Here is a 14,743-nt window from a genome sequence, read left to right as displayed (position 1 = left end):
ATGTTATGCCTTGTGCATGGCGTATGAAGGGATAGCTTGTCAGAAAGTTCTAGTGGCATACTTAGAAGTGCCGGTAATATAGGGCTCGCGTGCCATAGCAAACGTGGCTATGCGCGTGTGCTTACGACTTTAGTATGGGAGACACATTTGGGTTGAATTGACGAGATATTCTGGTGTCCGGCGCCGAAGATAAGCTGACTATTGGGAGAGAGGTGTAAGCTCCTTCTTGATATACTTGCTTTTCAAGCTCTTTTTGACTCTCCCCCTTGGTCTTTGGAAGTCTATTTGGAGTTGATTTGCGCTGGAGTTCGCTGTTCCCTCTTATTCACATAGATAGAACCACGCCTTCCCTCTATAATCAGAAGCGAAGTACCTGGATAGGTTGTCGTAGTGTCGGACGGGCAAAAGCCGCAGAGAGTTTTCTTGATTCAAGTGACACGGGAAGCGTGCTTACCTTCTGGACTAGGTAAAAAAAGCGATGAGCTAGCTCTTCGACAATATTTGTGAGCTGACAATGACTGCCCGAGACTTGGAATTCCAGAATCTAGAAGGCGTAAAGGCACTTGCATGTCGACAGTGCTGAATCCTACGGTCAAATCTGCATGTAAACGGCCGATCACATAGCATCCGTAGCTATTCTACCTGGGATGTATCGATAAGAAAAGGCTAAGCTTTTTGGGAGATATAGGGACATGGGCGTGTTGACCAGGAGTCTCCAATTCTGCGGCAACCCCATGTGGCAATGTATCTCCGCCCGTGGCCTTGGATACGAAAAGATGAATCTAGGCTTCTGGTGCATTGTTCAAAGCACGTCGGTAACGGGTAGCGGGTCGAGTAACCCCGACCGGTCAAACTGTTGTGCCAAGAAGGCACAGCGGCTTGGTGTGCATCGGGAAGCAAGGAACATACGACAAGCTGCATTCGAAGTACCGTACGATAATTTAGCCTACATTTTGCGCGCAACAAACTTTCGGTATTGAAGAATGATCCAATGAGTAAAAGGCTCTTCGTTAATAGTCATGATCGTGCTTCCTCTGACGCAATTGAAGTTCATTGCGCGACTCCAAGGGCGGGGTTGCGATGTGCCGACATACCTTCCACCTTCCAACCCCACGGGGTCATTGCGCCTAGCCTCATCGCCGGCCTCTCTAACCCTGGGCTAATTGAACGCCATCGGCCCTCTTCCACCATGCCATGCCGAAAATGGTGTACCAGCGAGCCGCATGATGACGAAAATGCCGCTTTATGGGTTCTGCCGAGATAATCTAATATTCTCTTTGCCGGGACGAGAACGGTGGAGGGTTTATCCGGACAGCTGCTTCATATAATGGGGCAGTCTCCACGATTTCGAGATGTACAGTCGGTCAATCTCACCTCAAGATGCCATCTACATCCGTCTTCCTGGCTGCTAGCGCAGCAGTTGGCTGTGCTTTCGCGCGGACTGTACCTGAGTCTGCACAGGTCGTTGACCAGAAGAGCTTCAATGTCTTGGAGACAGTCCCACCACCTTCTGGAGCCAATGCGACATCGGTACGTTTTTCATCTCTACATCATCGTGAAGCTCGAAATGATCTAACAAAGACATAGCTTTTCGTTTGGCCAAGTGTGACTGCTGATTCTCTTCTGGAGAAGCCTTTCCACATTTATGACGAGGAATTCTACGACGTCATCGGCGAGAACCCTTCGTTGACCACCATCGCAACCTCAGAGTCGGACCCGCTCTTCCACGAGGCTGTTACGTGGTACCCTCCGACAGAGGAGGTATTCTTCGTCCAGAACGCTGGTGCAAAGGCTGCGGGTACCGGACTGAACAAGTCTTCCATTATCCAAAAGATCAGTCTTTCGGACGCCGAGAAAGTCAGGAATGGATCCCTGGAGGCAGCACCTGTCACTGTCGTCGACACCTCAAACCCCCAGGTCATCAACCCTAACGGCGGTACGAACTACAAGGGCAACATCATCTTCGCCGGTGAAGGCCAAGGTGACAACGTGCCATCGGCATTATACATGATGAACCCTCTGCCACCGTACAACACCACCAGTGAGTATCCCAATCTCACCCAGAACCAAAGATTGAGACTAACCCTCCCAGCTCTTGTTAACAACTACTTTGGTCGTCAGTTCAACTCGCTGAACGATTTGGTCGTTAACCCAACAAATGGCGATCTTTACTTCACCGACACTCTCTACGGATACCTCCAGGATTTCCGTCCCGTACCCGCTATTAGAGAGCAGGTGTACCGATACAACTTTGACACCGGTGCGCTAACCGTTGTCGCTGATGATTTCGGTCACCCCAACGGAATTACCATGTCGCCTGATGGCAGGAAGGCTTACGTCGCCGACACTGGTATTGCAATGGGTTTCTACGGTTACAACTTCACCGCCCCTGCGTCGGTCTACTCGTTCGACGTCTGTGCGGATGGTACCTTTAGCAACCGCAAGACCTTCGCCTACCTTCCCGTTGGTATCCCTGATGGTAAGTTTCGCACGTGGACATGCAACCTCGAATGCAATCGCTAACGTTCCATGACAGGTGTACACACCGACTCTATGGGCCGTGTCTACACTGGTGCCGGAGATGGTGTATGGGTCTACAACCCTTCAGGCAAGCTCATTGGAAAGATCTACACTGGTACGACAGCAGCCAACTTCAAGTTTGCGGGAGAAGGACGGATGATCATCACCGGTCAGACCAAGCTATTCTACGCGACCCTGGGCGCCTCTGGAGCACCCATTCAGTGATCGACGAATCCGTCAATGTCACTGTCTAGATTACTGAAAGTATACCATAATGTGTTGTACCGCACAAATAGACAAATAATGTAATTTGAAATATCAGAGCTGCATAATGCCAGAGATTGAATACTGCCCAAGTGACAATGCTGCCCAAGAGGATTCAAAGATGCAACATGCTAGTACCTGCGTTCGGTGTGTTCTTGATCAGGTTCGCCTTGCCGAGGCCAGAGTTCGCCTACAGGCCGCTGTTGCATGGTGGCGTTCACTAAACATTCACTAATTATCTATTGGCCCCCGAGGGTTGGAGTCCAATGCGCAGGTTCGCGAAGCTGCACGTGACCTTCAGGCCTAGCATAAGGGGAAGCTAAGCCCACGAGGCCCGAGAAAAGGGCCGCCACTTCCAGTCGGCGCAACCCCGGACCCCATGGAAAGGTAGCCTCCCGGCTCCTACATTGCTAAACGCCACTTCGACACCAGACAAAACACGAAGCGATACAGCACTGCCTCCTCTTGGGCACCTGAGCAAGTTGGGTCTCATCATGCAACGCTGCTGGAATACACACTCACGATTTCGAAGTGCGCAAATCTTTCACTGATCAAATGATGCAAAGACCGCATTTTGTTCATGCCGCGTGGCTCAGCGACTGAACAGCACGCCGTCTGCTTGGCACATGGTCACAGAAACTAGAAGCTCTGAACCGCACTTCCCCCATACTGCAGGTACTTCAAACTTTAAATCACGTACTGCAAGCGAAGAGGTCCAAGCAGGAGGTATCAAACCGACGCGCTTTCTACATGACACCGGGAACCAAGTATTGGTATCGTCCGTTAGTAGGGGTCGAAGAAGCGCATGAAGCTTCTAGCCCTGTGTTTCCTTTTTTGTCGATCCGGAGAACCTTCCATCGACTGTGCTTGGACAACAAGAGACACCGACGATGGTACCGAGATCATCCAAGCCGCACGTATAGTATCCGAACGCGAGATGTGAAGGGGTCAGAGGTTCATCGGCTGCTGGCCGTTGTAATACCCATGGCAATATCTTACAGATAATACGGTCCAGATCATCATACGATGCTTGATCGTAAAGCCAAGGGGTCTTTCAAGGAAAATAGAATTGGACGGGGACATGCTAGCTACGGGAAGCTGACAAGGCTACAGGAGCGAATCGCAACCTGACATCGCGTTGAGGATTAGCAGGAACGGACCGATATCTGATTGCGATTCAAGCTAGCGTGGCTTGAATCCCATTCAACTCCCACCAATGGGGGCTTTCACGCAAGCGAACATGATGTGTCGCCAAGCAAAGGAGGGTCTCATGAGATGTCTTCCGCCCTCCCCGGACGAAACAGACTGTCAGTGTGAGGGATTTGCTGGGTCGGTTTCCGCGTGGACCAGGATCGGTATGTCGTAAAGCCCCTGCGGTTGCGGCTCAGTACGGCTGAAATCGAGATAGGTAGCATGGGAAGGTTCAGATTACCCATTCATGGCGATACCCCGGTTACACCGAACCTAGCTGGACGCTGAACAAGTCTTGTGGAGGCGATCCCCAGATCCGCTTTCAAACTCCACCTTTCGCTTCGTTGACTGCTTTTTCCTCACACATTCTCTTGCCTCACGATGGCAGTCGACATCGTGGTCTCCAAGACCATTGCGGCCGTCTTCCTGAGCATAGCACTTTACAACTTCCTCGAACTTAATGTCTACATCTTCACCTTGTTCAAGAGACGGAGCGGGCTCTACTTCTGGAGCTTCACCATATCGACATGGGGCATCGTCTTCAACGCCATCGGCTACACGCTCATGCACCTCGCAAATATTCCGCAAAAGAACATTTACGCCACATTCATCCTGGTAGGATGGTGTGCGATGATCACCGGACAATCTGTTGTGCTTTACTCGCGACTACACATCGTGATGCACAATAGGAAGAAATTGAAAGCCGTTCTGGTTATGATCATTACCAACGCCATATGGCTCCACATACCCATCATCGTCCTGGTCTACGGAAACAATTCCGACAACCCCACACCCTTCGTACAGCCCTACCAGATCTACGAAAAGATCCAACTCAGTGTATTCATCGCCCAGGAACTCATCATCTCCGGACTCTACGTATACGAAACCACGAAGCTCCTCCGTATGGAACGTACGATCGGAAACTTTGGCACGAAAAGCCTACTCCAACATCTCATCTTCGTCAACTTGCTCGTCATCCTCCTGGACTTCAGTATCCTAGGCCTCGAATTTGCAGACATGTTCGAGATCCAGACATCGTGGAAGCCGCTCGTATACAGCATCAAGCTCAAGCTCGAATTCAGCATTCTCAACCGCCTCGTCGCCCTGACTCGGAACGCTCGGAGTGGATGTGCCAGCTCGTATAGCAACGGCGGAAACCGGTCAGCGGCCGTAGCGCTAGGAACGGTTCGAGGAACGGGACATCAACGCTCCGCGTTAGCCACCAACACGGAGCACCAAGAACAATGGGAGGTACACGTTACCAGCGGAAAAGCAAACAACGACCAGCTCCCCTCGACCGTTATCAAAACAACAGAGTTCACGGTCCAGAGCCATAGTCGCAAGGACAGTGACGATAAGATTAGCTTCGCGGGGAGCAAGGAGGAAATACTGGCACACTCGGCGGCTCACAATACGCAAGGGAGTACGTCGTCGGCGTCGTCAGATCACATTCAATACAACGGACGATACGATAGCCAGCCTTGGCAATAACCCCAGACTGCGTGTCCTCTTGCGCATGCGGTTGTTACGAGTTTCTTTGATACCAATAGACTTTTACTTTGTTTCCTTTAATGACACGAATGTATGAGAATGCGATGTATTTACATTTAATACTGTTAGATTTCACTAATGTTGAATCTTTCCACACATGCGATCCAGTTGCCTGACCTGAGCTCACAGTGCAATTATTCGGCTTGAGGGACTAGACGCACCCCCTTTACTAGTAACTATGTTTCCAACCAGCTTCTTCAGTCGCTCACTATGTAGACTAGGCTACTCTTCTGCAGTGTCGAACTCGTCAGTATCAGAGTCTTCGACAGCAGAATCATGGCGCTCGTGTTCAGACGCAAGGGAGTCTGTAACGATGGGGCGAGGCGATGCTAGCGCCAATTTCCCTGGCTCCGAGAACTTAACTGAGGCCACCGAGCGAATAGGACTAGCCTGATTATGATGCGCCTCATCCCAGGCCGACTCGTTTGACGAAACTGAGGAAGCCTCAACAGTCGAGACATAGCTCTTGAGCAGAGGCTCAGTATCATCACTACACTCACTGTCTTCGTACTCTGGAGATAAGTCGTATATTGGTGAGGGGCAAAGTGCCGACGAGTATCCCAGCGGTGGCGTCGCGAGACCAGGGCCGATGCGGTTTTCGGAGATTTGTGCGTTCCGACCGTCAAGCGACAGATCTAGAGGGTCGAATGTTATACCGAACGCGAGGGGCTCCGGGAAGGGCTCTCCGATATGACATGTTTCAGTGTCGGTGTGCGGTAGCTCTAGGAGTGATCGGGTATGCAATGGGTCAGCTGGAAGCTCGATAGTATGCTCTGTATAGGCGACGCCTGCTAGTGAAGCCTCAACAGACTCAAGGTCAGTGTGGTTTCCAGAGTCCAAAAGCAAAGTATTGATAGCTTTGAAAGGGTTCCAGAATCCCGACTTTCGGTCATTTCCTTGTACCCCGTCAGCAACCTCGATGCCTGATGCTACAGCCGCAACAGGATCAACCAGATCATGTGCGCTAATCTGTAGGAGCCCATCATCAAAGGACTCTGGAACGTTGTAGATACCCTCCTCATCAATCAGATTAGCGTAGTCAACAGGACATGAGAACTTCTCCGCCCCACGTTGTAACCAGTCAGCAAATTCGCGGACAGCAATATCCGGTCTTCCACGATACTGACCGCAGTATTTGGCAAGCTCCGCAGTAGTGATGCGGGACTTGCTCGGGAACTGGGCCTGAAAGGCTAAAGCAAAACGATGGATAGCCTCTGAGGTGTATCGTTTGCAGACGTCGTTGTCGAAGAGGCGCTTGAAGGTCATGATTGAGCTGGCTTTGCTTGCGTAAGAGATGTCGAACTTGCGCTCAACACGACCAGCGCGATACAGTGCTGGATCAAGCTTTTCTGGATGGTTTGTTGTCATGATGATTATTCTCCCTTCGGTGGCATTGACACCATCAATGACATTAAGCAAGCCCGAAAGGGTTACTGATTTGGGTGTGAAATCCGTGGTTTCAGAGGGCTTCGTTGTATTCTTTGGATCGGTCGCGTTAGCGAAGTCTTCAGGCTCACCTAGGACTTCCAGAGTAGCCGCCTTTATAGCTTTGACTTGGTCGAGCACCCTGTAGTTTGCGACACTTTGTTTTTCCATGAATTGTGCCAGCATGTTCTCCAGTGCATTCATTTCGGGCTTCTCTTCAGTGTCCCCAGAACCTGACGACTGAGACTTGGTCTGGAGTTGCGTATCTGAAATTTGTGCGCCTCGGTTACCAACATCGACACCGACGCAATCGATGTCCTCAAGGCCAATGCAGCTCCGGAAAGGGACTCGACTAAAAGCTGCCCTTAGATCATAGTCATCCATACCTTGTAAGTTGATGATATACAGGGGCACATTCATGTGCGAGGCAATCCCAGCCAACAGCGACGATTTACCAGTACCTGGTGGGCCTGCGAAAAGGTAACCATGTCGGTAGGGCCGACCGCTGTTCTCATACCAAGCTTGGGAGTCTTTATGGAAGAACATCTCTATGTCTTGAGTAATGTCCTGCATCATCTTTGGGTCAAGATCTATAGAGGAAAGAGGACGCTTGTTGCGCTGGGACTTCTTGTCTCCATGCGCTCCCATTTCGACTACGGTCAATTTTGTGCTTTCCAAAACCTGTTTTTGGACATCCTCAAACAGCTCTGTGATAGGCTGTCGACTGTGTCCCCAACATCGAACGGTGATGGATCCTGTGGGATCGGGAAGGCTCGTGAAGAAGTCATTAGTGCGCAACCGTTCGAGCTCTGATTTGTCCGCAGTGCCAGATCGCTGAATCTCGAGCATGAACTGCCTGCCTTTGTGCAAAAACCAGCCTTCTGTCTTTCCAGCAACAAGCGAAAGCTCGCCTGTGACCGCACGGAGTTGATGCTCTCCGCGAAAGCGTCGAAGCTTCCGACTTTCTTCAGCCTTTTCGCGCGCTAGAGTCAGCAACCCGCCACAAAGTACGCTGTCATAACCACTGATGGTAATAGAACTAGTGACCTGTGGCTTTACCTGATTCAAAAGCGCGCTTAGTATGACTGGAAGCTGTACACGAGCAGCATTGAGAGCGGCACATGTCATGATCAGGATCTGGACATCTCGACCTCCAGTGCGCTCTTTGATGGCATTTCGGGCCATGTCATAGAATTCCGAGTTCATGTAGTTCATGATCCAGGAATCCTGGCCTCCGCTGAGTACACCAAATAACCAAGACTGGAAAGTCGTTGGAGGAGTGTTGATGACTTGTTCTTTTGCCGGGTCGTCTTTTGATGCTGAGAACGAAGTAGGCTTATCATGTCGGACTTCTTGAGGAGCAACCCCAGGAAACCTGCATGATTTGCACATGGTGAGATACTTGGAAGCTGGTTTTCTTCTAAGGATAACCAGTGCCTGAATGGAGGGATGGCAGCTGCTGCCCGTCGAGAGCGAAGTAAGACCTTTGTAGTCTGGCTTGGATCTAGACGTGTTTGCAAACAGCAACGCAGCTTTTGACAGTGCGCTGATATTGCCTACAGTGTCATTTTGGGACGTGATAGGTGTTCACACAACGATATGCTGTGGCTTCCTGTCATGAAGATACTGTGAAGATGTGGCAACGTCGAGAATATTATGGTTGTTGTTTTTTGTTAGCACCGCCGCAAATACTTGAAATGAGGCCATCATACACGGGTCCAGCATCTGTGGGCGTGATGGACTCGATATCGCGGTTTCTGCGCACCACGTCAACGTAGGAAGAAACTAAACAGGTTTGCAGCCTACATTAACATAGAAACATGCAAAGTAGGTGGCCTAGCGTTAATGTAGGCTCTAGACCTGTTCAGGTTTTTACTTGTACAGGGCGGCACCAAGGCTGAGCTTGTTGCTGTTTCGCATGAGGCTCGGCTATCTGGGAGGCCCGACAAGCACTTCGGGTGAGCGCAGGGCTGGATTGAGAATAGTGCTATTTAAGACGAAGTAAGTTCGTGTTCCTACACATCATAATCGGAGAGAAGCTGGGTATCATAGGTCGCAGAAGTGATGAGTCGCGCCGATGCGTTGTGTTCGAGCGAAGGCGCCCGAGACACAGAAGAAACGACCTAGCGGACAGCAGCCCCCACCGGCTGAACCACAGCCGAACTATCACTCCTCAGACACCACGCGTCTCGAAACGAAATTCGCATGCCTCATAAGGCATATTTCGTCCAATATTGCATGAAAGCCAGTTCTCGCCCTCTACCAAGCATCATGCAAAGGCCACTGGGCACTCGACATCTCCACCGGCTATCGCGGGTTACGAAGCCTCGCTGTAATTGCGCTTCCTTGGTTTCCTGCTAACGACATATCCTGCTTCAGGCTGTCCTTCGCGCTTCTTTCCTTCTGTCGTTACTGCTGGTCAGCATGCATCGTTGTTGAGCAATGATTTCCTCCTCTTTTTTCTCGTTCCTTTCACTCTTTTCACTATGTCTAATGCACAATGCCGTCGGTGCGCAGATGCTGGGATCGTGGTCGCCAAATCATGGGGGATTTGAGAGACGACAGAACGGCGATAATAATCGTAATGGACAAAACAATGGTCCCGACAACAACGCGTTCACTATCGTGAATGGAAGAATATTTACACCTGGCTTAGGAATTATCCTTGCAGTAGGTAAAAGTGTCAAGACGCGCGATTCTCCTGCTGACAAGAACACAAGCCCCAGCCATTTACGCCCATGGGCGGCGACTTCCTTCACATCGCACTCGATGTCTCAGGTGATGGCAAACTCCAAGTGCCGCCACGCAATATCGCCGACCCGCTCACCCAGGTCTTTAACTTTACGCTCTTCCTTACATCTACGGTTACGCAGAAGAACTTCACTATATCGAACATAACGACGTCCACACCACCACTCGCAGACATATTAGATCAAGAAAGCGGTCAAACAGTCAAGCACATCAACTTCGAATGGCCGGAGTGTTTGGTCGGAGACAACAACGAGGATGAGGGGTCCACTGCGAGGGGGGACTACAACATCAGTATACACCAGAACTATCGACTGAATGGCGTGGACCGGTACACCATCTTCAACCTCCCCATCAGCGTTACGAATAGCATTCAGCGTTTCCCCGGTGCCTCGCAGCTTACCACGAAACCCGCCCCCGGTCCACTCAGTGCAAATGGCGGACGAATGCCATGCGCGATGATCGAAAATCCCTTGGTCGACTTCCAAACCCAGGTCAACAGCGTTAACAATCCACCGGGTACGCCTATGCAGGATATTGAGATTGAGACAAGCGGAAGAAGTGACGGTGGCCAAGTTGGAGGAAATGGGGCGGACGACGGATCGGGCGGGAGGGGAAGTGGGAACGACAATGGTAACGGCCAGGGTGGTACGAGTGGGCAAGGCGAGATCGCAGGCCCAGGCGGTAACGCTCAACTGGGAGCGGCTGTGCGGATGTCGGGGGAGCAATTCTCGATACTAATGATCGGCATGTTGGGAGCGGTCGTAGTGATGTGCACCTCTGTCAGTTTGTAGTCGTTAGGTAGTGGTCCGCAGCCATAACGACATGATGATACCACGATTCAAATGTGCATGCTATGTACCCAGTCAGCAATGGAAGCTGTAATGCTGTCGAGTCTAAAAAGCTGCAGTACGAGACTCGCAGCGTATGCGCTGGGCGGCAGGTTCACGCATTGGAGATTGTAACAAGATCTGATGTCCATGACGAATTTGATTGATTCTAGATGTCCGACATTGTGGTGAAACCTATCCAGCTCCTCCCATATATGCCATGATGCCGTAACTCGTTGTCGATCGTATCGCGTTCCCCGGTGGCGACGCGCTTATTTGGCCTCGTCGAAGACGTAGGTGAGGTGGCACTTTCCGCAGTACTGGCGGTTGTGCATGGCGGCCATGAAGACACCGGCACCGCACTCGGCCTGGGGGCACTCGCGGCGGAGGCGCTCGATCTTGCCGTCACCGTCGACCTTGTAGTACTTGAGGACCGCTAGCTTGGTCTTCTTGCGCTTGTGCTTGATCTTCTTGGGGGTAGTGTACACCTTCTTCTTGCGCTTCTTGGCTCCACCACGGAGGCGGAGGACCAAGTGGAGGGTGGACTCCTTCTGGATGTTGTAGTCCGAAAGAGTGCGGCCATCCTCGAGCTGCTTTCCGGCGAAGATCAGACGCTGCTGGTCCGGGGGAATGCCCTCCTTGTCTGAGCGGTGTTAGACGCGAAATCGTTAGAGTGGTGTGTCGCTACATACCCTGGATCTTGGACTTGACATTGTCAATGGTATCAGAGCTCTCGACCTCGAGAGTGATGGTCTTGCCCGTGACTGCGAGATTGTTAGCCGCTGAGTTCTAAGTGGCGCTTCGCATGCGATGATGGCGGCGCAGCGCGTGTGCGGGTGGTAACGTACGGGTCTTGACGAAGATCTGCATCTTGAACGCTGAGCCTCTCTTCGAGATGCTTTCCTCACGTAGATGCAAAGGTTGCGGGGAGAACGGACCAGAGGAATTCGAAAAGTACCAAAATCAATGTGGGCGGCTCGCGGGCTACTGGGCGCCCCGTGCGTTTCGAAGATGCGCTATCGCAGTCTCAGCCTAGCCTCGCTTCTGGTGCATGGGCGGCTCCGGGTAACCTTGGAACCATGTCGTTGCGGCGGCAACGCCAGATAGAGCTCAATGTTTACCCGACCCGGTAAGGCATTATACATCGTCATATCCTCCTCCGCATTTATCCTCCACTTTGCTACTCATCTCTCGCATCCACATCTCTTTGTTCGTTTCAACTATCGATTGCTGCTTTAGCGACTGCTACTGATCACATCTCTACCAACACACATCTACACACGCACAGGCTTCGGCCACACACTTACTTGACGCAGGCTACTGGGAGACTGCATCTGTACTGAGGATTCCATAAGGATACTAACCGCCCGGCGGAGCGCCGCTTGCACTGCGTGAGGTAAGTCGTTATCTCTCAACTCGAGGCTTCCATCTCGTCGTGGTCGGGCCATCACATGATATCAGTTGTTAACAATATACCAGTTTCGGACACCACAGGACTATCCCCCTCCTCCAGAACCGACTCCGGACTCCACCTGCATACGAAATGCTGTCCACAAATATGCCAGCCGGCATCCAGCGCCAACGAATTCAGCACCGCCGACAACTTTCGACACCAGCTGTTTTTGACGCACCCACAGTACGAGCACCACCTGCTAAACTACAACGACGCAACCGAAGCGGCATGAGCTTGGATCTACGCGGCCTCAACCTAGACCCCATCCATGCCGCCCGACAAGCCCAACACCAGGACTACACCCAACGACCAGGACCCTTCGACACACCCACCTTCCAGCAGGAGGACAGTACGGTAAGTAATACTAACAATCTAGGACAAATACCACAGCAATCTATGCAAGTAGCGCAGCCGCTAAGACAGCCCCAGCCGGGCCCCCAGGATTCCTTTTTGGCGTCCCCAGTACAGATCTCTCCCATCACACCGCGGACTCCACGACGGACACTCCGTGCGCAGTCTCCCCAGCAGCCTCCCTCATCCCCCTCTAAACCCCCTACTGCACAGCAACTGAAAGAACTCCACGAGCACATACAGTCAGTGTATGGCTCAAGTGGACAAGTCTTCATTAACATCCTACCAACCCCCACTGCGACACCGCAAAAGCCAGCACAGCTACCAAGCCATGAGTCGTTTGGCGCAACTCAGCACCCAAGCTTCACTGCTATGGGTGACATCAACCTTGAGCCAACCTCCAGAGCCATGACTTTCGACTTTGACAACCCAGATGCCGACATGGGTTACGAGTCGTCATCTTACTACACATCCGATGCTTTGTCGCCATCGCCAGTTTCTTCGCCGCAACAACAGAAAGACATGCACTCTTTCCTGGAGAACATCGAAGAGCACCAAGAGATGATGTTCTCGCACACACCAGCTCTGTTGCCTACACCGCAAACTTCGATGTCAATCAACGGACTCCCCATGGACTCATTCTCCCAGCCTCAGATCTTCAACGACCTTGAGGTTGACGCGAGCTTCGAGTTCACTGGCATCGCACCTGAAGAAGTTGCGCGTTACATCAGCGAGCAAGACACCACAACCGGCAAGTGGACCTGCCTCTACCATGGTTGCGGCAAGGTCTTCGGACGACGAGAAAACATCCGATCGCACGTTCAAACCCATCTTGGCGATCGTCAATACAAGTGCAATGGATGCGGCAAGTGCTTTGTTCGCCAGCATGACCTAAAGCGCCACGCAAAGATCCACTCAGGCAACAAGCCCTACAAGTGCCCATGTGGCGCAGGGTTCGCACGACAAGATGCCCTCACGCGCCATCGCCAGCGTGGTATGTGTGTAGGTGGATTCCCTGACGCAGTCCGCCGACAAGCCAAGCGTGGCCGACCGAAGAAGAATCGCCCAGACATGGAGCAGCGCGTCGAGAAGGCCAGCAGGTCACGGGCGCTGGCATCTGCAGCACCGTCCTCAGCTGGCTCGCCGTACTCAGAAGCTCGATCGCCATCACCACTCGAGGGTTACGAACCAGCTCAATCGCAGGACATGCCCCAGCTTCTGTCCGACTCGCAAAGCTACGACTCCATGAACGCTTCAGCGGATCCCTTCAGGTTAGTTCCTCAACCACACTTTGTCAATACAATACTGATACATGTAACAGCTTTGAGACCTCATCAAGCCCATTCGCAGAGGACGCACAATCGAGCTTTGCGTCTGCCACCTACTCAAGCGACGCCGCGTCCATGAACATCCTCCAACAGCTCTCTCAACACTCGCATACGCCTCCTATGTCACCCGCCGACATGCGCCCCGCTTCTGCCGGGTCCGCAAACGGTTCGAGCGCGCCAGTCCAGTCCAGCCCTCTGAAGGCTTCGTCGTCACCATCACGGTCGTCTGTCCAGTCCCATCAATTCACAACACCACCGACATCGCCAATCGAGCCCAAAGACGCTCTCGATGAGTTGTTCGACACCATGCCTGACACCTCATACTCTCAGTTCGACCTTGAGATGAAGGCAATGGGCGACTTCACCTCATTGGACTCCTCATCCTACGACCTTTTGGACTTCACCGTATAAATATTCTTACTCGACGCGACGACGCCACTGCGAGGCTGTATGATAACTGTTATGGATTACGACGTATAATGACTCGGCGTTTGCGAAATCTCTGGAAGATGGTTCAACGCATTGCTTTCAATTCTTACTTCTGGGCAGGCTCTCCAAGATCTTGACAGGATCTAAGATCATTCTTAGGAAAGGATCATGTTTCGCTTCTGGTTTTTGTTACTATAGGGGCCGCGCGACGTGGGGATCACGCTCCTTTGGCAGGCACAATTGTTATTTCAAAACGGCGTATATGGTTTGGCTATCTTGACGATTGAACGTCAGCACTAGTGCAGTATTTCTGCTAGCGATGCATCGATATGAACGATGAGCGTTTATGTAGCAATGCGACAATGTTGGACGTCTTGTCAATCGACACATATGACTTCATCTTAAAACATCACTCTCCAGATATAATTCTTACATGTGATTCCCTGGTCAACCAACGAGCTGACAAAAAGCAAATCATGCATCTGATCTATTGAATTGGGCATGGTCGTCACAGGAACGCAGAAGCGCTAAGTCGTCACGGCGATTAGTTGACGTCACGACATCTGATCGCGCGCACCCGTGTTCGTGACGCGCCAGCCCCCGATCCCTTTCACCCCAGCCTTTCCAATTTCATACAGTTTCAGATCGATACC

At 51.7% G+C, this 14,743-nt stretch overlaps 5 protein-coding genes across 5 annotated transcripts; 4 read left to right on the top strand and 1 right to left on the bottom strand.

Moving 5' to 3' along the window:
* Positions 1–1,380: 1,380 nt before the first annotated feature.
* On the top strand, positions 1,381–2,745 carry J4E93_003340 (uncharacterized protein; the record flags this gene model as incomplete). Its single annotated transcript, XM_049341279.1, has 4 exons — positions 1,381–1,530; positions 1,588–2,041; positions 2,093–2,479; positions 2,537–2,745. 4 exons carry the CDS (start codon positions 1,381–1,383, stop codon positions 2,743–2,745), a joined length of 1,200 nt encoding a protein of 399 aa, XP_049202161.1.
* A 1,611-nt stretch (positions 2,746–4,356) lies between these two features.
* On the top strand, positions 4,357–5,466 carry J4E93_003339 (uncharacterized protein; the record flags this gene model as incomplete). The annotated part of the gene is made up of 1 exon (XM_049341278.1): positions 4,357–5,466. One exon carries the CDS (start codon positions 4,357–4,359, stop codon positions 5,464–5,466), a length of 1,110 nt encoding a protein of 369 aa, XP_049202160.1.
* A 282-nt stretch (positions 5,467–5,748) lies between these two features.
* On the bottom strand, positions 5,749–8,343 carry J4E93_003338 (uncharacterized protein; the record flags this gene model as incomplete). The annotated part of the gene is made up of 1 exon (XM_049341277.1): positions 5,749–8,343. The coding sequence occupies one exon, from the start codon at positions 8,341–8,343 to the stop codon at positions 5,749–5,751; it is 2,595 nt and encodes an 864-aa protein (XP_049202159.1).
* Positions 8,344–9,444: 1,101 nt separating this feature from the next.
* J4E93_003337 (uncharacterized protein) lies at positions 9,445–10,493 on the top strand (the record flags this gene model as incomplete). Its single annotated transcript, XM_049341276.1, has 2 exons — positions 9,445–9,621; positions 9,672–10,493. The coding sequence occupies 2 exons, from the start codon at positions 9,445–9,447 to the stop codon at positions 10,491–10,493; spliced, it is 999 nt and encodes a 332-aa protein (XP_049202158.1).
* Positions 10,494–12,072: 1,579 nt separating this feature from the next.
* Positions 12,073–14,072, top strand: J4E93_003336 (uncharacterized protein; the record flags this gene model as incomplete). Its single annotated transcript, XM_049341275.1, has 2 exons — positions 12,073–13,604; positions 13,655–14,072. The coding sequence occupies 2 exons, from the start codon at positions 12,073–12,075 to the stop codon at positions 14,070–14,072; spliced, it is 1,950 nt and encodes a 649-aa protein (XP_049202157.1).
* Positions 14,073–14,743: the final 671 nt, after the last annotated feature.

The sequence above is a fragment of the Alternaria ventricosa genome (assembly GCF_023758065.1).
Source record: "Alternaria ventricosa strain BMP 2768 chromosome Unknown scaffold_4, whole genome shotgun sequence".
Classification (NCBI taxonomy): domain Eukaryota; kingdom Fungi; phylum Ascomycota; class Dothideomycetes; order Pleosporales; family Pleosporaceae; genus Alternaria; species Alternaria ventricosa.
This window is presented reverse-complemented; position numbering and strand designations above follow the sequence as displayed.